We start from the raw sequence: 22,278 nt of genomic DNA on the forward strand, positions 1-22,278 counted from the left end.
GTTTAGTTTTTGTTTTTCTCAGTGGCTGGCTGGTACAGGGATCTGAATCCTTGACGTTGGTGCTGTCAGCACCATTCTCTAATAAAGTGAGCTAACCAGCCAGCCCTGGACATTTTCCTTTCTCAGTGTAGGGGCAGAAAGGTGTAACGTCTTTCCTCACCCATCATAAGGGTCACGGAAGACACTGCTATAAGGAAAGACAGGTTAACGAGAGAAAAGCATAACAAATTTATTTTGTTCAAGTTTTACATAACAGGGGAGCCATCAGAAATGAAGACCCCAAAGACCCAGGGAAAACTATGTATTTTTAAGCTTATGTTCCATGAAGAACGGGCAAGCATATACAAATGTGATTGGACAAACGGGTACGAACTCATGTTAATACACTGAGGGGGCAAACCCAGCAAGGCCCGTCTGCTCACGATCTTCTTGACCTCTCTGTACAGCATTCCTTCTTACTAGGTATGGGGCAAGTCCCCTCTGTTATTAGGGTCTTGAAGGGGAAAGGGAGAGAGTAACCTTTTTAGGTTTTATGGCTTGCTTTGAATAGAGGAGTTCTAATTTCCATGACCCACCTTGGGGAAGAGGAATTCTGGTTTCTGTGACTTGCTTTGGGGGAGACAGGGGGGCAGGAGAAAAAAGGAAGGAAGAAAGTCAGAAAGACCTTGCTTCTGAGGTCTTTCCAATTTTCTTCAGTTCAAAGTATTCAGCATCTGCCAAGAAATTAATATCCATGATATACAAGGAACTTAAACAACTCAGGAGTAAAAAAACAAATAATCAGATTTTAAAATGGACAAATGAGCTGAATAGACATTTCTCAAAAGAAGACATACAGGTGGCCATAGGTATATGAAAAAAATGCTCAACATCATTAATCATCAGAAAATTGTAAATCAAAACTACATTGAGATATCATGTCGCCCCAATTAGACTGGCTATTATCAAAAAGACAGAGAATAACAAATGCTGAGGAGGATACAGAGAAAGGGGAACACTTATACACTGTTGGTAGGACTGTAAATTAGTACAGCCATTATGAAAAACAGTATGGAGGTTTCTCAGACAACCACAGATAGAACTGCCATATGATCCAGCAATCCCACCACTGGGTATATACCCAAAGGAATGGAAATCATCATGTCAAAAGGACATCTGCACTCTCACGTTTAATGTAGCTCTATTCACAATAGCCTAGATATGGAACCAACCTAAATGTTCATCAACGGATGATTGGATAAAGAAAATGTAGTATATGTACACAATGGAATACTACTCAGCCATAAAAAAGAATGAAAAAATTCTGCCATTTGTAGTAGCATGGATGGGCTTGGAGAAAATTATGTTAAGTGAAGTAAGCCAGACACAAAAAGAGAAATACCACATGGTGTCACTCATAAGTGGAAGATATAAATAAATAAATAAATGAATGAATGAATGAATGAATGAATACATACCACATGGTCTCACTCCTAAGTGGGAGGTATAAATTAATTTATTTATTAAACAAACAAAAGTTGAACTTTCAGAAGGAAAGAGCAGAACTGTGGTTAATAAAGGTGAGGAAGGGGGAGAGGAGATAGTGAGGTTGGTTAAGGGACACAAAACAGCTAAATAGGAAAAATAAGTTCTATTGATGTACAGTCAAGCTAAGCATCTATAATTAATAATAATTTGCTGCATGTTATCAAATGTCTAGAAAAGAGGTCTAACGTCCTCATCACAAAGTTTTATGGTGATGTGTTTGCTAATTACCCTGATTTAGTCCTCACAGGTTGTATAAATGTATTGAAATATAACTCTGTACCCCACAAATATGTATAATCAATACATTTCAATTTTTAAAAAAGTACTCAGCATGCCAAGGTGCCATACTTTGGGGTATCTTGTTTTGAGCCCCAACACTGGGCTAAATATTCTCAGTTCTTTCAACCATCATGTTACACAATTTGAGTTCCTTCAGTATTCTTGTTGCCCTTTTCTGAATGCATTTTCTTTTTATATCCCTGTATGGTAGCACCCAGAATGAATAAAATTCTTCAAACCTAGTGTAGTACAAGGCTGTTATCCTCTTCATTCTAGAAACTGTTCTTCCATTAGTTCCCCTGAAGTAGTAACTTTTTTAGCTGCCATATCTCACTGTTCATTCTCATTATGTATTATTGGGAAAATTATTAAAAGCAAAATCTATTGGCAATCCAGAAAAATTCTCTACACAAATTATAAAAAGAGTGAAACTTTTATTGTTGAATGAGCATTAAACCAAGACTGCAATGCATGTCACAGACCAAGACAGAAATCTCACCCTTTTAAATAACCAGGAAGGTACAATCCATTACATACATTTAATTGTCTTTACCCAAAAGAAAAATAAAACATCTTTTTTTGACAAACAGGAATGTACAGCTTGGAGCCAACCACCTAGCCCCAACTCCCACAGAAGACAAGAAGACAGGACCACAACCTCCTTGATGTTCATATTTCAAAGGGATTGCTCCAAAGTCCCCAAGAAAGACATTCCTAGGATGCAAAACTGGCAAGAGGCTTATTTAGCTTGTAGAAAGGTTCCCATATATTTCAGAGAGACAGAGAAAGGATTTATGGTTAGACGTTTGCTAAAGGAAATGCTAAAAGAAAAGTGAGGGGTGGGGGGAAGTTCTCTTGTTTTGGGCACCAAAGAAAATTCAAATTTTTTTAGATTTATTTTTACCCTTACAGTATGTAAGTCAAATAAAACATAGGTCCCTGTGTTATACTTGCTGCTGCATATTTCTGTTTTCCCAGCCCATACATATGCATTTGGTTTTTTGGACCCAGGAGTAGGATTTTGCATTTCTTGTTGTTAATTCTTTACTGTGATCAGTGTCAAAAATCACACATAGGTGGTTTATGGAATCTGTGATTTTCATTTTTTAGTACACACACATACTTACAGTCTCTTGTACCTCTCCACTTTTCCTCAGTTCCTTAATGATCTTCAACAATAGATTTCTGATCTATTTACCAGTTTTGGGTTTTTTGTTTTGTGGTGGGTTTTGTTTGTTTGTTTGTTTGTTTGTTTTTGATTTTGTGGTTTTCTGAGCCAGACTTCAGTCCATAGCCACATTTTACTGTTGATTTGTTTTCAGGGTATCAAATAAAACCTTTATATCTTTTTTTCCCCCATCTCTATTGCTGCTCATTCTTGTTCTACCTCTCCATTCCCATGCTTGCTTATAATCTGTTGTGTGATTCCAGTGTACATTTTGTACTTTTCCATTCAAAGAGCATTTTCCTCCAGAGAGGAAACAGAAACCAAGTGAGGGTTACAGAGTATTGCTGTTTCTCATCTTCAGAATTATGCTTTTGAACTATTTTCCCCCTTCCTTCTTGCTCCAAAAATAATCTTTAATCACTTTTGGGCTGTCTTCAGCCTCTCTCTGTTTTGTTTTCTTTGTTTTTTGTTTTTTTATTTCTTAGCTCATTTGGAATATAAGATTTCCTAACACTGTTTCTTTCTCTCCCCACCTTCATGTTCTTCATTTGTTATAGGCCCTGATTTCAGACACTTGACACATAATTTGATACCTGAAAAGAGCTTCTTGCTTAATCTTACTGGTTTCTCTAGTAACCTCTCTAGTAGCGTCTCCCTTTTCTTTCTCATCAAGGTTGTGGCATCATTTTCATTTCCAACTGTCTGAGCTGTGTTCTTTTATACTTTATAAGGGAGAACCTTAATAGCATGTCTCTTTTTTTGCTTGAACACTTGAAGACCTGTATTTCTATAGTCTAGAGAACATGTTCACTTTCTGAGAAATCTAAGACTATTTACTGTTTCTTTTCAAGGTTATTATGCATCCTAAGGTGAAAATAAATTTGTTTTTATCTTTTCAGGTACTTTTTCATGAAGATGGTAGTGTGAAAGGAATTGCCACTAATGACGTAGGGATACAAAAGGATGGTGCACCAAAGGTAAACCATTTAATAGTTATGTACTTAAAAAAAAGTGACAAATGGAAAAGAAAGAACCAACTTAAACTTAGGAGTTTAGGTCTTGCTACAAACTTCACATTAATTATTATTTAATGTGGCTTTTATTTTTTTTTTCCTTTTTTTGTGTCCGGCAACGGATCGCAACCCTCAGTGTCGCGCCCGTACCGGACCGGGACCGGCAACGGGATCGCAACCCTTGGTGTTGCGCCCGCACCTCGCTCAGCCAGTGAGCGGGAACCGGTCTGTATGTGGGATCCGAACCCTCGGCGGGAGTGCCGCCGCGCTCTCAAGCGGCGCACTGTAGCAGTGCGCCACCGGGCCGGCCCTTAATGTGGCTTTTAGAATATTATTATAATGAGAGAAAAATATGGAAAAATTGTTTAAAAATATAGAAGCAGCTTTGAGCTAAACATGATTTAGGTAAGTAGATATAACATGTTTAAGAATAATTTTTTAAAAAGATAAAAACATGACTCATACAAATATAAAACAAACCCATGTCAAAGATTTTATTTCACTCAGTTAATGAGGGAATCAGGTGTTAACAACCAGTTGAAGGAGAATTCAAACATTCATACATACATAGGTCATCAATCAACTGCATTGCCACCTCCATAGTTTTCATTTCTATGGATAAGAATCATTTGCATAACTATCAGTAGGTAATACTGATAGACTTCAACCTGATTTTAATGTGTTTTGGTAGATGTAAAACTTATTGCCTTCCTCTCATTCAAAATATAAGCCTGGATGGTTTTCAGGTTTTTACAGTTTGTGTTTTTGAATCTGAGAAAGAAAGCATTTAGAACATAGAGCTCTCACTCAACAGGTGCCTTGGAAAAGACAAGGAAAAAATACCTTTCTTTCCTATTGTATTAGTCAGGGTTCTCCAGAGAGACAGAATCAATAGGATATGTTATAAATATATGAGAGGGAATTTAGTAGGGGAATTAGCTCACACAGTTGTGAAGAAAAGTCCCACGATAGTCCATCTGCAAACTGGATACCTATACTGTGGTTCAGTCTTAAGTCCAAAGGCCCCAAAACCAGGAAGCCGATGGCATCCTTGGTATAAGTCCTGGAACCCAAAAGTTGAAGAATCTCGAGCTCTGATGTCCAAGGACAGGAGAGAAGAGTGTATCCCAGCTCCAGCAGATAAGAAAAACAGATTCACCTTTTTTTCATTTTTTTTGTTCTCTTTTGGCCCCTAGCGGATTGGATGGTTCCCATCCACACTGAGGGTGGGTCTTTCCCACTCAGTCCACTCAGACTCTCATACTAAGCTCTGCTGGACACACCTAAAAAGATGGCTTTACCAGGTTTCTCAGCATTCCTTAATCTAATCAAGTTGACACCTAAAATTAACCTTTAAACCTATAATAAGAACAAAATACAGATTAACAACTCAATAAATTACCTTGTCTAGTCATGTTTATTTGTTTATTATCTAATTTCCCAACTAGATTAAAAGCGCCACTAGGACAGAAATCATGGAGGGTTACTCCAGTGCCTGGCGTGGTACCAGATACATATTAGGTCTTCAGTAAATATTTGTTGACTGGTACTTTATCCTTTCTGCCATTCTTGAACAGAGTTAGGAATCTAGTCTGGAGTCTCCTCCAGTAGATCTGCCTGTCTCTCACTATTTCCTGCTTAGAAAGCAAGTGACAAAGCTCTCAAGAGTCTTACCTATTTCAGGGCTTCTCCAGTGGCTTAACTGGCTACAGCAGAATCATGTGAGGTCTTGGGGCTCATCATTTCCTGCAGCAGGTCTGAAGCAGAAGCCCCCAGGGATTCTGATCCATAGCCAGGTTTGCAAACAGCTGTTATATGACTCTCATAATGATAAAAGAATGCTGGCTTTCCTATACTATGGTTATTATTTTCTGTATTTTGATAAGTTAATTATAAATTATGTTTTATTCTTTAAAAAAATTGGCGGGGGGCAATTGGCTGGTGGTACAGGTATCTAAACCCTTGACCTTGGTGTTACAACACCACACTCTAACCAACTAAGCTAACCAGCCAGCCCCTTTTAAAATTTTTGTATTTAATATTATAACAAAATTGAAGCACATAAATTCTACCATTTTGATACTTTATTTTTTGTGTGTTCTCATTTTTGTTCAAATAAGGTATTTTATGTTTTATGTTTTGTATTTGTAAAAACATTTATATTTGGTATATTGTATTTATACAGATATAAAAGCATAGAAGAATACAATGGAGTCTTAGTAACTTCAGTCCCCAAATCTAGGTTTTAAAAATAATTATTTTACAAGGATGCAAAGAAAGGGGAACTCTTATACATTGTTGGTAAGGTTTATTATTAGTACAGATGTTATGAAAAATAGTATGGAGGTCTGTCAAAACACTGCAAATAGAACTACCATACAATCCAGCAATATCACTATTGAGAATATATCCAAAGGAAAGGAAATCAACAAGTTGAAGGGACACCAGCATTCCCATGTTTATTATGGCTCTATTCATAATAGTCAAGATTTGGAACCAACCTGAGTGACTATCAGTGGATGACTGGATAAAGAAAATGTGATATGTACACAATGGAACACTACTTAGCCATAACAAAGAATAAAATTTTGCCATTTGTAGCAACATGGATGAGCTTGGAGAAAATTATGTTAAGTGAAATAAGCCAGACACAGAAAGAGAAACACCACACGTTCTCACTCATATATGGTGGCTGACAGAGTTGATCTCATGGAAGTACAGGACAGAAGAGTGGTTACTAGAGACTGGTAAGGGGAGCGGGGAGGGAGGGAAGAATAGGGAAAGGGTAATGTAGTGGATTGAATTATGTTCTCCCAAATTCACTGAAGCTAGAATTGTGTCCCCCAAGTTTTATATATTAGAAACTTAGTCACCACTGTGACTGTTAATAGGGTGGGAAATCCTATTATGGTAATTGAAAGGTGGAGCCTTGAAGAGGTGATTGGATTGTAGGACATGCAGTAGTGAATGGATTAAAAATGGTGGTCGGGGTGTGGTTCTGAGGGCTTTAAAAGAAGAGGAGAGTCTGTCTCTCTCTCTCTGCTTCCACCATCTTGCAATGTGAGACCCCTGGGCCACTGTGGCCACCTGCAGTTGGAATTTGGACTTCCCAGCTTCAGAAACTATAAGCATTAAATTTCAATTTTTTTATAAATCACCCAGTTTCAGGTATTTCGTTATAAGCAACAGAAACGGACTAATACAGGCAGTAAATGGATAAAAATTGTAGAGGGATAGAAAGAATAAGATCTAGTGTTCGGTAGCATTATAGGGACACTACAGTCAACAACAAATTATTTTCAGTAGCTAGTTGAGAGGATGTTGAATGTTCCCAACACAAAGAGGTGACAAATGTTTGAGGTGATGGATATGCTAAATGCCCTGATATGATCATTGCACACTGTATAAATGTACCCAAATATCATGTTGTACTCCATAAATATATACAATTATCATGGGTCTCAATTAATAAAAAATAAATTTAAAAGAAAAAAAATTTTCAGGGACAGAATTAGGTTTGAGGTTACCAGAAACTAAGGGGAAGGAATAATGAGAAGTTATTGCTTAATGAGCACCTAGTTTATGTTTAGGACGACGAAAAACTTTGGAAATAGATAGAGGTAGTGGTTGCATAGCATTGTGAGTGTAATTAATTCCACTCAGTTGTATGTTTAAAATGCTTAGGGCTGGCTGGTTAGCTCAGTTGTTTAGAGTGTGCTGCTGGTAACACCAAGGTCACGGGTTTGGATTCCCATACTGGCCAGCTGCAAAAAAAAAAAAAAAAATTGCTTTAAATGGCAATTCTTATATATATTCTACTGCACTTTAAAAAAATAATGATAAAATAATTATTTTAGTACCACAAGTTTGGAGTGGGGAAAATCAAATTTTCTGTTTACTCTGTTGTTTTATTCCTTATTTAACTCACTGTAGCCAGACTTGCTTCCCTTCTGTTTCACTGAACAGCTTTTATCATCATCACAGATACCTCCATCTTGCCAGTCTGGTAGTGGAGTCTCTGTCTTCGCTTCCCTGACCTCCTAGAAGGCAGCAGTGACACAGTTGAATAACTTTTTCCCTCTTGACACACTTTCCTGACTTGGCTCTTCTCACAGCTTTTGGTGTTCTTGTTTTTCACTGGCTCCTCCTCCTGTTGCCTATGTTTGCTTCTTCCTGTCCCCTAAATTGAGTTCCTCGGGCTGAGTGTTGAGTCCTCTATCTACGTTTTCTCTCTAGTGATCTCATCTAGTTCCATGGCTTTAACTACTCTTCCCTGAGTCCCAGAATCATATATCCTGCTGCTCATTCAATAGCTCCACTCCTGTGTCTAATAGGCATCTTATTGTAAGAATTCTGATTTGGACATTTTTAAGTTTCATAGGTTAAGTAACCTGCCCAAGGTCAGACACCTGGTAAGTAGTGGGGCTGGTATTTGAATACAGGCAAAGCGACTCCAGGGCCTGTCCCTTGTACACTGAGGAGCATATTGCCTCTAAGAGGAAAAAGAAATATATTAAGTAATATTTTAGTTCATTGTATTAGTCTCTCTCTCTTGCTTATAACAGAATACCTGAAACTGGATAACTTACAAAGACATGAAATTTATTTCTTACAGTTTGGAGGCTGGAAAGTCCAAGGATCAGGGAACACATCTAGTGAGGGCCTTCTTGGTGTTGACTCTCCACAGCAACAGAGGGTATCCCATGGTGAGAACAGGCTGAGCAAGAGAGCGAACTTTTTCACTTGCTGTCCTTATAAAGCCATCAGTACCACGCCCGTTACTCTCTGAATGGATCAGTCCACTCACAAGGCCACAGTCCTCATAGTCTAATCACCTCTTAAAGAGCCCACCTTTCTAATACCATAATTGGATTTCCCACTCTCTTAACAGTATTACAACGGGGATCAAGCTTCCAGCACATGAAATTTTGCGGGACACATTTGACCCATAGCATTCATTAAGATTAAATTGTTTTGTAACAATTAATGCTGGGAAAACTGTATGTCTATCTGGAAGCAATAGAGTTGGACCACTATTTTTTTTTTAATTCTAATGATTTAAAACAAAAATCCCAGAAATAAATCTAAGACATTACAATTACATTTAGTGATAGGATAAGCCATACAACAGTGAGAAGAAATTAAAAACCTACAAAAGAAGAGATAGACTTTTTTTTAACTATATAAAAATTATGCACTTCTACATACCAAAAGATATTATAAAGTCTGTGAATTAAAAGTAGGTTGGGAAAAAATTTTTGTCTGTCTCTGATACCAACCAGCACTTAAACATTGACAAGAAAAAAAGACAACACATTGGGAAAATGGGTAGAGTCTAACAAATTGACAATTCATGGAAGAGTGAATCTAAATGATCATTTACCATAAAGAAAGATACTTAAATACCTTTTCTTCAGAGTCCGCAACTTAAATGTCATTTCTTAAGAGAGATCTTTCTTGTCCACCCAATCCAGAATAGCTCCCTTCTATTGTTCTGTCTTATAACACCCTGTGCTTTCTTTCATAGCACTTAAACACAATTTGTAATTATATACTCATGTATTTATTTAACATCTGCCTCTATAACTAGCCCAAAAGAAAGGAACATGTCTTTTTTTATTCATCCTTACATTCCCAATGCCTAGTACAGAACCTGGCAAATTGTAAGTATTCATTTATTCTTGAAGCAAAAAGAAAAAGATGCTCAAAATAGCAGTCAGGGAAATGCAAATTAAAATAGTTATCATTACCATTGTTACACTAGCAAAAATGTGAAAGGAACAATTATATCTGTCACTGCCTGGACTTCAGGGAAAAGACTCTTCTTGTATACTGCTGGTGGAAATATTAATTTCTTCAGGCTTTTTAGAAAGCAATCTGGTAATGCATGTTAAAAATAGGTGTACTCTTTGACCAAATAGACCCACTTCTTGGAATCTATGTTATAGGAGTAAGAGCAAGGATGTTTATAACATTTTTATATTTCTGCATATATTGGAAACAGGCTGAATAATTGTTATACATTAGCAGAATAGCTGAATAATCTATCATATCTCCACATAGATTACAACCTAGTCATTAAAGACAAAAACTTGAACTATACAGTAAAAGATTTCCATGAGGTATTATTAAGTGAGAACAGTAAGATAGAAAAAAGTTTGTATTATATCATCTATTTTTGTGAAATAAACCAGGACCCCAAAAAGTTTAAGTGTATATATAAGCATCTCAAAATGTATATTTTTATTTTTGCATAAAATGGTATATCATAGGTTGTTAAAGTGGATCACTGAGTGAAGAGTAGTGAGAGAAAGACAACAAAATAAAAAGTTTGCATTGAATAAGTTATGTATAGGATATATGTGCATGTGCAATATACATATATGCATATATATGACGTGAATAAGCATTTCACAAGAAAAGTAGAAGTTACCAATAAACATATGGAAGATGTTCAAACTGTAGTAACCAAAGATATTAAGTTAATAATGAAATAATTCTTACCCTTCCGACAAAATGTTTAGCACCAAGGATATTGATCTAAGCAATGCTTATAATAATAAAACACTGGAAAAACATAAATGTCCAACTATCAGTAATTGGCTGGAAAATTGGGAAAGCTATTTAAGCACTGAAAGAAATGCTTCATTTGATGTATATTGCCTTAGGCAGAACACTTTAAAATATTAATATGAAAACAGTTACAAAACTATGTCAGTGTAAACCTGTTACTTGTATGAATGTATCTGTGTACACACATAAATGCAAATCCATGAGTAGAAAAATATTGGAAAAGATATATTTCATAAGAGACTTTCCTGCTTGTTCTGTATTCTTTCATTAAGTAACTTTATGTAATACCTATCATGTACCAGACATAAGTGCAAAATATATAGCAAGAGAAGGAGAGAGAAAGACTTTCATTGTAGCTTTTTTTATGCTGGGAAAAAACATTTCAGTTTTACAGTATATGTTTAACAATAGGGAGCAAGTAAAATTAAAGTGAAAAAAGCACATAGCTGAAGAGTATGTTTAGTGTGACCTCATTTGTGTTAGAAGGATAGAAATAAGCTCTATATAGTATTTTATTCATAGAAATTTTCCTGGCATGATTCACAAGAAAGCTATTAAGTGTTTCTTGCTTCATGTTAACATTCTTTCCAATGTTAGGATTGGAAAATTAGAAACAGTGGAGAAATGGCCTCTTCACTTTATATTCATTTGTAGAGAATTTTTTTAGCATGTTATATTTATTTGCTTTTTTAATTCTTGCAAACTTAACTATTCAATCGAGTACTTTTAAAGTAAAAAAGAAAATAAATATAACAAAGACACAAGATATATTATAAAAGTTGTTAAATTCTGCTTATAACAGTACCTTAGTTTTATTTCTAATATTACCAGTTAAGTATTCCTTATCCAAAATGCTTGGGACCAGAAGTGTTTCAGATTTCAGATATTTTTTGGATTTTGAAATATTTGCATATACATAATTAGATATCTTAGGGATGAGACCCAAATCTAAACACAAAATTCATTTATGTTTCATACATACCTTATGCATGTAGACTGAAGGTAATTTTATACAGTATCTTTAACAATTTTGTGCCCGAAACACAAGGTCAAGTGTGGAACATTCCACGTGTGGTGTCATTTTGGCAAAAAAAACTCTGATTTTGAAGCATTTTGGATTTCGGATTTTCACATGAGGGATGCTCAACCTATATATTCGTATATTTGCACTGACTCTTCTGTACCTGAATCATAGTTCAATTTAAAACTGACTGGAATGTGGACATACATTAAATTGTCAAGTGCTGCCATTTAACACGTTTTTGCTTTTTAGACAACATTTGAGAGAGGACTAGAACTACATGCCAAAGTCACAATTTTTGCAGAGGGTTGCCATGGACATCTAGCAAAACAACTATATAAGAAGTTTGATCTGAGGGCCAATTGTGAGCCCCAAACCTATGGTATTGGACTGAAGGAGGTATGGTATCCTGGTTTGTTTTTGCAATTTTAATTTTGAAAGATGGAACTTAAATTCATTTATATTATCATGTAGTTTATAATATTAATTTAATTTTACAGTTACATTTTTTTCATTGACTTGAAGTGTTCATTATGACTAAAAATATTTGTGATATTTTTCAAGGGGCTAGAAATATTACTGATCAAATTCCATAATTGTCTAAATTGTTTCTACATGTTGGAATTGTTTTATCAAACGCTGCTTGAAATGAGTCTTCAACTTAAAAATATTTGAACCTTGATTTTCTTTTATTTTAATGCCATCTGCTCTAGTATGATGGGACTTATTATCCACATGCTGTTTGTAGGACGACCACATCCTACAACAAATTATTTATTCAAAATTGTAATGTGAGGATAATTTGGTTTATGAAATATACATTCTACCATAGCATATTGATCTGCAGTCTAAAATTTAATTAGGTTAAGTGTTGTATATTTTCTCAATTTACTCATTCTCTAGTCTATTTTTCCAAATCCTAGGCTTATTAAAATTGTAAAATTTTCATTATTTTGTTTAAAACACTTATTACTGCATTATTTTGTTTAAATTTTTATATTACATCTCAGAAAGGTTCAAATTCTATATATAGTTAGATTCATAATATTGTGAATAAGGGCTTAATTGTTTTGTTAGATTGCACATAATATTATCATCTAATTTTTAGATAATATTTCAGATGGAAATTGTTGTTTCAAATTTAAAACTTACCAGTCAGAAAATAAGACAAACAATTTGCTTCATTTGGGGGTGGAGTGGGGGGCAGGAAGGAGTAAACTGTTTTATTGAGGAATACATATGTATCATAAAATAACAGACCTTAAGTGTAAAGTTCCATTAATTTTTACACAGTGAACGCACCCTTATATCCACTTCCCAGATGCCCAGATTCAGATACAGAACATTACCAGCATTCCAGAAGTTTCCCTTATCTTTTCAGGGGTGTTTCCTATAGTTGCATTTTAGTCTTACAAATTTGAGAATCTAATTAATATCTTAAAGAGTTCATAACTTTTCCTACCTGTTTCTTTACTCTGATTCATTATGCTGCACTTGGATAAAATTTTCTTTGATTTTTGAAGTAATTTTTGTGTGTTTCTCATAGCTTTTCACTTGTAATTTTCGTAAGTCATAAAACCTGGTAAGTTTTATGCATTGTGGTGATATAAAAACATTTAAACACTGTGGTGACTTTTTTGTTTATTTTTTAGTTATGGATTATTGACGAAAAGAAGTGGAAACCTGGGAGAGTAGATCACACTGTTGGTTGGCCCTTGGACAGACATACTTATGGAGGCTCTTTCCTCTATCACTTAAATGAAGGTGAACCCCTGGTAGCTCTTGGTTTGGTGGTAAGTTATGTCCTTGTTATGAAAAATTCTACTGTTAGAGTGTAGGATCATCAGTGTTACAAAATGAGAAATTTGAATCTGGAGAATGTAAAATGCTTTTCATTTAAAGCTTACTTTCTAATTTTATCAATATGTAAAATTCTTATGGTTATTATAGACAATCTACTCAAACACATACAGCAATAGTAATAGTAGCTACTACATTCTCGGCACTGTGCTAGATGCTTTACTGAGATTTATAAATAAGTTTCATAACAGTCCTATTAAATACGTATATCCTTATTTTACTGACGAGAAAAGTGATGTCCACACAAGTTAAACAACTTTCCCATATACATACATTAAATGTCAGAGGCAAGATTCACGTCTGAACCTATCTGTCTTCAAGCCCATTTTTCCACTATGGCATGCTGTCATTGGAAGTGAAATCAGCACTGGGTTTGAACATATAACTTTTTTTAAACACAAGCAGTTTTTTTTTTTGGTTTTTTTTTGGGGGGGGGGGCCACCTGCATCTTTGCAGTAAGTTATGTCTTGAACATTTCAAAGAATTTGGAAAAATAACATAAAAGAGTTTTTGTACCTTGTTATTGGTGGCAACTTCATAGTTTAGTGTCATGATTAGACACTAATCAATTTATCACCTTTGGGTAGTTATTCCAGTGACTTAATCTTATGGAAGGAAAAAGGTATGGTTATTAATTTCAGCACTTTGATAATGCCTTGTAAAATGTAACCTTCTATATTGCTTGTCCCCTCTTTTACTTCACATGATTCCTTTTGCTTCATTTTTGCCAAGTGATAGTACTGTATTACAAATTATTAATTTCTCAAGATGATATTAATAAATGAATAATGAATATTTACAGCTCCTTTTGTAGAGAAATAATCTAAGACATTTTCCTACAGATATTTTTCTAATTTAGACTTTGATTTCCAGAGCACAATGATTTGTTAACACGTTCTAAATTTTTTAAGTTTTGCAGATTATAGATGTGTGGTATCCTTTTGTTTACCCTTTCTTTTCCAAACAGATTTTATACAATTATTTACTTAAATTTGCATTATTGCATATATTTCTCCATATACATTGAGTACGAGAAATTTAACATGTTTTCTGATATTGTTCACATTTTAGCTTGATTTAGTTTGAAATAAAAATACTTAATTATATCCTCAAAGTATTTTTATGAAGTTGGTTAAACCTGAAATGTACAACTTCAGAATTATTTGGTCTGTAGATGTATTACTTTAAATAAATATCTATTGTAATCATAAAAAAAATCTAGTTGTATAAATATATCAAATTTAAATATTAAAATGTTAAGGTTGGTCTCGACTATCAAAATCCATACATGAGTCCATTTAGAGAGTTCCAGAGGTGGAAACACCATCCCAGCATTCAGCCAACATTGGAAGGTGGAAAAAGGATTGCATATGGAGCCAGAGCTCTCAATGAAGGTGGCTTTCAGGTAAATCTTCTAACTTTTTTTTTTAAGCAAGTCACCAACTTTTTAATTCCTTATTTCTGTATTATAAATTTAGAATTGAAAATGTAACAAATTCAGATAAAGAATAAAATTATTCATAGGAAGAAAATTTAAGGAATTAAGCAAAGTACCTAGCGTTTATAAAACTGTGTCATACAGTAGTTAAATTACACCATGAATTTAGTGTTAAGAATATATTGATCTCTAGAGATAAATTCATGGGCTTTTTGTTTGTTGGTTTGTTTTTAAGCAGAAAGTAAAAGCTATGTGAAAATAAACATATTTTCCTTCAGTCCTTAACTGCCAGGAAATTCAAACACACATTCAGTTTTCGGCAAACATAATTAATTCATCCCAACTACCTAGTAACATCCATGCCTTTTAGAAGGCCTCAGTTAAGCTTTTACCCTTAATTATTATCCTATTTTAGTATATATTCAAAATAAATCTTATCAAAAGTAGTTAATATATTCAGTATGTATTAATTTAACAATGAAGACCTAAATAGCTAACTGTGATAAAAGCTGTTAGTTCTGTTGTGTGAATAGTATCAGACTGATAAAATGATCTAAAAATCAACTCTAAAACATACCAAATGAATTGGAGCAAGTTACTTAACTTCTCTGGCTTTAAGGGATTATCTGTAAAATAAAAACAATTTCTTCTGTCTAATATTCTAGGAATCTATTCTTTTTTTAAAAAATCTATTATAAAAGTAATAAATAGATAATAGGAAAATGGGGGGGTTGACTTAACCTTAAAAGTAAAGTTCTAAATACTTTATTACTGTAACAATAATAGCTAAATTATAAACATAATCACTAGCATCTTAAACTAACATGGTTCCTAAGTTCGGTTATGAGATTACTTCTCATGAGATTGTTTTTGTTTCTAGAGTAGTAATTCATTTGCTAGAAATATTTATTGAATTGCTAACTATATTCAAACCTATTAAACTCCTTTGAGTGATGTCCATAATACCTACTGTCAATCTAATTGCTCTTTGTAATTTATAGTATAAAGATTTTAGTATATTCAATAGTACATACAGATTTTTATTTAAAAACATCTGCTTTGTGCATATCAACATCTCAGATGATTTGCATATTGGCAGGAAGAGATGATGACACCCCCCTACCCGCCACACACACTTTTTACCTGAATTTTCTGTCTTAGTCAAAGATTGAAAAACTTATTTCCAGTAAGTTTTTGAAGACCCTAATAGACAATAATTTGGAACATTCAATTTTCTTTTGAGCTAAGAAATATTGTCCTACTTTTTCTGTTTCTTCAGTCTATAACAAAATTCACCTTTCCTGGTGGGTATCTAATTATTTGTAGCCTTAGTTTAATGAATGTCTCAGAATACAACATTTCTCAGCTCAGCTTTTCCTTGGTCCCTAGTTTCCTAACAAGATGCCCAAGTGCTGGTAACACTGCCCACACAGGACTTAAACACACACACAGTTTCCTTAGGCCTTAACATTTTTATTCTTAGGATTTAAGCACTCTTTTGAAAGAACTTGCACTAACAGTCTGTCTTTTTATTCAACTTTATACTTTTCTGATTCTTGAACATTGTCATCAAGGCCACAGCCTTATTTGAGAAGAGCATTGTCATTATCCAAGTCCCTGACCATTACCTCTGTTTTTAATCTGGTAGCATTCCAGAAAGCCCTTTGTCCCCACTGTCTCTGTGCGCTGTGATCCTGATTTAGTTATTTTATCTAGGTGGTTCTAATACTGAGTTTGGTCTGAGAGCCAGTCACAAAGTTATTCTCCACATATCCTGTGAAAGGACCTGGCCCTGACCCTTCTCTCTCGTCGGCATTCCTCCTGCCCCCCAGTTTTGCCTCTCTCCACTTCTCTCTCACAGTTAGAATTCAGTCAGGGCTGACCGGTTAGCTCAGTTGGTCAGACCAAGGTGAAGGCCAGCCGCAAAAAAGAAAAAAAAAATTCTGTCATTGATGTGGCTATGGCCACAGGGCCCTCACCTTGTCTCTTTTGCAGCTGATGGCAATAGTTTTCCTGTTTGCCCTCTCTCCTCTGAGTCTCTCTTAGCACCATAAGCCAAACTTTTACCACCCCATCACGTTCTCAACAAAGACCATGGCTTACTTTAAGAAGCCCTTAGAGAAGAAAAAATACAGAACAAGGAAAGTACAACTCAGCATTGGCTCTCTCTTTTTTCCCTTTTCAAACTATAAAGTACATTTTCCCAGGCAAACAGTCTGTGGTTCAACTACTACATTGTGGGCTATACAGACTTTTAATAACTAAACCAAAAAATATCCCTACCCTTTTTTTACACAGTTTTTTATCAGAAATATATACTGAGGTCCAAACAACTGTCTTAAAGTTTATTTTGGAAATTCACCTTATTTTTAAGTTAATCAAAATATATTATTTAGGATAGTAGCTAGTTGTAGTGATGCCATGATAAGATTGCAGGTTTCCATCCCTAGATATCAAACTAAAATAAAAAGGGTATATATTATCCTTTGTAAATCATGTATTACCCAGAATACATGTAGAAGCAAATCACAATTTAGAAAACAGTTATTCAGGTTTAGAGAATATTTTTAACTATGGCATGGATATGTATAAATAAAAACATTTAAAATATTCTGATGCTTCAATCTTAAATCTGTCCCAGTGGAGGTCAGTCTAGGGAAAAGGAAAAACTCTAACAGAAAAATAGCAATAGTCCTAATCCTCACTATTCCTAATCCTCCCCCCCAACCAAGGGGGAGGAAAAAGAAAACTGTCCTTGCTGGTTTTTCCTTTGCTGTATTCATTTTCATGTATTCATTTTCAACCTTTCCCTACAGCTCTAGAAGACTTTAATAGGCTGTGATTTGGAGTATTCGGTTTTGCTTGTTTAATTTGAACTAACAAATGTATTCTGAATCTTTCTTTTCAGTCTATACCAAAACTCACCTTTCCTGGTGGTTTACTAATTGGTTGTAGTCCCGGTTTCATGAATGTTCCCAAAATCAAAGGTACCCATACAGCGATGAAAAGTGGAATTGTGGCAGCAGAGTCTATTTTTAATCAACTAACCAGTGAAAGTCTCCAATCAAAGATGATAGGTAAGAAATTTCTGTTTAAGGTATGGGAAAGAAAATTGTCAGGTTATGCCTATTCCAGTTGCATCTGTCCCTGTATACTAAGTATTAAGATGTGTGCTACACAAAGAAAACTATGTGACCTATTCCCAATTATTACAGTCTGAATCTTACAGCAGTGTTCTTTTTCTTCACATCAAAAGTACGAGTGGTGTCCCACCTACTTAGAAACTATTTCAAATTCAGCAGTACTGTACTTACATTGCATACATGTAATATACACAGTAAGATACCTTACAAATACTGAAGTATCTTTAGGTCGAAATACAACAGCTTTGCAGAAGGCAGAATCAGTACCATGTTTTAGCAACTTTGCAAGCACGGGCTTATGACCCTTCTGCTGTGCTAAAAAGGAATAGCCAGCAGTTATACCTCAGTAAACTCTTTTTTTTTTTTTCTCAGTAAACTCTTAATCTAAAACAACACTCTAGTGTTTCTCACTTTTTCTTGAAGCCAAAGTTTTCCCACCCCTCTAACTTCATCTCTTGTTACACTTCATTCTAGCCACACCAGCTTCTCTCCAGTGCCTGGAACATGCCAAGCATGTTCCCATCTCATGGTCTTTGATCATGGCTACCTCCTTTACTCTCTGCCTTTGTTCAGATATTACTCTTGTGGTGGCAGTATCTTAACCATAGCAATTAATTTGCAACACACATAGCACTCCCAATCCCCCTGGACTGTTTTTTCTATAGCATTTTCCACCTTTTGGCATACTATATAATTTATCAACTTTGTCTGTCTCCTGAGAGAGCAGGGACTTTGTTCACTATGAATCCTGAACACCTAGGGCATAGTACCAACACAATAGATATTTGGCAAATAAGCCTTATTGCTTAGAATACCAGATAAGAAATGTTCCACTAGTTAGAAGTATGCAATCTGGTTATGCCTTCAAATGTCATCATAAGAATGGAGGCCCAGCACAGAGGAGTGGAAGGAGATAGGGTAGAACACAGAAGAGGCAAAAGGGTGCTTCATAGAGATCAGAACGGGCAAGACGGAGTGCAGTGGTTGGGTAGAACTTTTTTCTGATTTTGTCATTCCTTATTGGACCACCAGCCGTACTTTAACTGTATCATGTACACATAGTACCACACACAGATAGTATGGGATCCAGTATATCACCAGACTAAAGATTAATGCCTGAAGGAAAGAGAGTGGAACCAGAACAGGAGACAGTAACTGGAAAATAGTCACTATGGGATTAATAAAAGGCAATAAGAAGAACCAATGTGTCCCCTTAAATATTAAATGCATGTACCAAGTTTTGGGTATAGTTATGATTTCCTAAGGCTACTGTAACAAAGTACCACAAACTAGGTAGCTTAAAACAACAGAATTTTATTCTGTGTTCTGCAGGCTAGAAGCCAGAAATCAAAGTTTTGGCAGGACCATACTCTGTTAAGTCTTTATAGATGCATCCTTTCTTGCCTTTCCCAGCTTCTGATAATCCTAGGCATTCCTTAGCTTGTGGAAATACAACTCCAATCTCTGCCCACATCTTCATCTGGCTGTCTTCTGTGTGTGGGTCTCTACTCATAAGGACAATAGTCATATTGGATTAGGGATCCATTCTACTCCAGTAGATCTCATTCTAATTACATTTACAACCACCCTATTATAAGGTCACAGGTTGAGGTACTGGGGATTGGGACTTCAAAATATATTTCTGCAGTGACACATTTCAACCCATAACAGGTAGAAGTAGTTTCAATGATAAATTATAACATTTTCACTTTTATAGGTAGCATGAACTTTTTATCTTAAGCTTCCTTCTCAGTTACACTGAATTTTGAAGCTAATTTTCCATGCTACCATTATAAGAAATCAAATGCTTTACTGCTTATTAGCAAACAATGTTACCAAATGGTTCTTTTTGGAAGATGCAACATTTATACATGAAAGATTCTTCAGTGTGTACGCATAACATGACCACCTGTTTAAAAAATTACATAAGATTCACTCATATTTCAGTAGCAAAATGCCTTAACAATACAGTATTTTATATGCCTTAAGCTGTTCTCACACTTAACATTTCATGTTTTTAATAAAAGGAATCCACGTAACTGAATATGAGGACAATTTGAAAAAATCATGGGTATGGAAAGAGCTATATGCTGTGAGAAATATAAGACCATCCTGCCATGGAATATTGGGTGTATATGGAGGGATGATTTACACTGGAATATTTTACTGGATATTTAGAGGAATGGAGCCATGGACTCTTAAACATAAAGGTAATTCAAGTATATTTGAGAGAATGAATGTTTATAATCACTAAAAATACATGTATGGGATCCATTTAGAGGGGAAAGTGACATTGTCTTTTACTTTAATGTTTTATAGTTGCTTTATTAGAGAAATTATAAATTCATTGTTTTTGAAAGAACTGTGTACTGCTATAAGGCTAAAGTCATATTTCTTTGGTGTAATATTTTCAAATTTTTAAAGATATGCTTAAGAAAATACTTTAAAATTATTTTATTGAACATCTTCCTCAAAACCGAAGGTTCTGATTCTGATCAGCTTAAGCCAGCCAAGGATTGCACACCTATTGACTATCCAAAACCCGATGGGCAGATCAGTTTTGACCTCTTATCATCTGTGGCTCTAAGTGGTACTAATCATGAACATGACCAGCCAGCACATTTAACCTTAAAGGATGACAGTATACCTGTAAATAGAAATCTGTCGATATATGATGGGCCTGAGCAGCGATTCTGCCCTGCAGGTCAGTAATTCCATCCATTCCTAAATATTAATACAAATATTTGATTTAAACATTTCAGAAGTATGATTCCATTATTTTAAGGAATTATTTCTATGTCTCCTTCCAGTGCTTGAAAATTGTTGTAAATGACTCCTACTTTCAGCTTCCTTTAGGAAATTCATACTCTTTAACTAGCAATGTCAAAATAAAAGTAGGGAATTTTTAAGTCTAGTTCAAATGGCATTTCTCCAAAACAGTCTTTCCTTGTCTACTCTCAGACTCCAGGATAAGATTAGGGAACACAAAAAAATACCTGTCTTTGCATGATCGTGTGACTTTTTAAAAACTCATTTCTGTAATGGCAGCTTGTGTGTGTGCATGCATGCACACACTTAAAATAGTAGGTTATAGCCACATTCAGTTCAAGGAATGATCCCAAACTTTAAATTCACCATTAATACTATATATTTTTAGTGCTGAGCTTTCAACTAAAATTACAGAAGTAGGAACTGGATGTCAAATGAGGGGGTAAAGACTGGATCTACCTTGTTTTTTCAGCTATATCAGATATATGGAACTCAAACACTGCTAAGTGTTAAGTACCCTTTTTAGTAAGACTAGCAACCCAAAACTGCTATACTTCCTCCTTTATTATGTACAAATAATTTATTCTAACAGCAGTAGCACACACCAAAATCTTTATATTCTCTACAGGTAAACATTTAGAAAACCACCTTATAGGTTTCTAAAGCTGCTGTTTCTATTTTCAATTTCTACTTTTGAATTTAAGAATTTACTTACAAAGTTAGGTACTTCAATACTATTTATTTTTGCTTCACAGGAGTTTATGAATTTGTACCTTTGGAACAAGGTGATGGATTTAGGTTACAGATAAATGCTCAGAACTGTGTGCATTGTAAAACATGTGACATCAAAGATCCAAGTCAGAATATTAACTGGGTGGTACCTGAAGGTGGAGGAGGACCTGCTTACAATGGAATGTAAACTGCAGCTGATTTCATTTACAGGCAGATTTGATAGCTAGTTTCTTTAAAATGTATAGCAAGCTAACTTTAAAATGTTTAAAGCTTAACGAATGTCAAAATATCTTACATTGGATGGCCGGTTAGCTCAGTTAGAGCACAACCTTGTAATACCAAGGTCACGGGTTCAGATTCCCAAACCGGCCAGCCGCCAAAAAAAAATGTTGATCAGAATGTTCACAAAATACTCATCAGTGCAATAAAAATTTTATATCTAATATTGTCCCACAAAAAATTATGAATATTCCCTTTAAATAAAACTATACATTATGTTGCATCTCCTTAGCTCTTCAAAGATTCAGTCCCAACAGCAAAATGCACTGTTGGACTTTACATTTGACTTTCCAGATTTAAGTCTTTGAGTCTAAAAATGAATGTTCTAGACCAGGGGTCAGCATCCCACTCGAATGAATAAAGTTTTATTGAAACAAAGCAGTGCCCATTGGTTATGCATTGTCTAAGGCTAATTTCAAGTTATAACTGCAGAGGTGAGTAGTTGTGACAGACTATGTGGTCCACGGTCCACAAAA

The 22,278-nt window shown here is 34.9% G+C and overlaps 1 protein-coding gene across 1 annotated transcript in view; it reads left to right on the plus strand.

The window, feature by feature from the left end:
* The window catches only part of ETFDH (electron-transferring-flavoprotein dehydrogenase), a 35,429-nt gene extending 13,537 nt beyond the window's left edge, over window positions 1–21,892 (plus strand). The window contains exons 6-13 of the mRNA XM_008586373.1: window positions 3,874–3,951; window positions 11,834–11,980; window positions 13,234–13,374; window positions 14,703–14,846; window positions 17,788–17,956; window positions 20,050–20,232; window positions 20,505–20,726; window positions 21,547–21,892. Of these exons, the coding sequence (XP_008584595.1) occupies window positions 3,874–3,951; window positions 11,834–11,980; window positions 13,234–13,374; window positions 14,703–14,846; window positions 17,788–17,956; window positions 20,050–20,232; window positions 20,505–20,726; window positions 21,547–21,710 (1,248 nt within the window). The 3' untranslated portion in view covers window positions 21,711–21,892. The remainder of the gene's footprint in view (window positions 1–3,873; window positions 3,952–11,833; window positions 11,981–13,233; window positions 13,375–14,702; window positions 14,847–17,787; window positions 17,957–20,049; window positions 20,233–20,504; window positions 20,727–21,546) is intronic.
* The last annotated feature ends 386 nt before the right edge of the window (window positions 21,893–22,278 follow it).

The sequence above is a fragment of the Galeopterus variegatus genome, unplaced genomic scaffold (assembly GCF_000696425.1).
Source record: "Galeopterus variegatus unplaced genomic scaffold, G_variegatus-3.0.2 Scaffold3965, whole genome shotgun sequence".
NCBI lineage: Eukaryota > Metazoa > Chordata > Mammalia > Dermoptera > Cynocephalidae > Galeopterus > Galeopterus variegatus.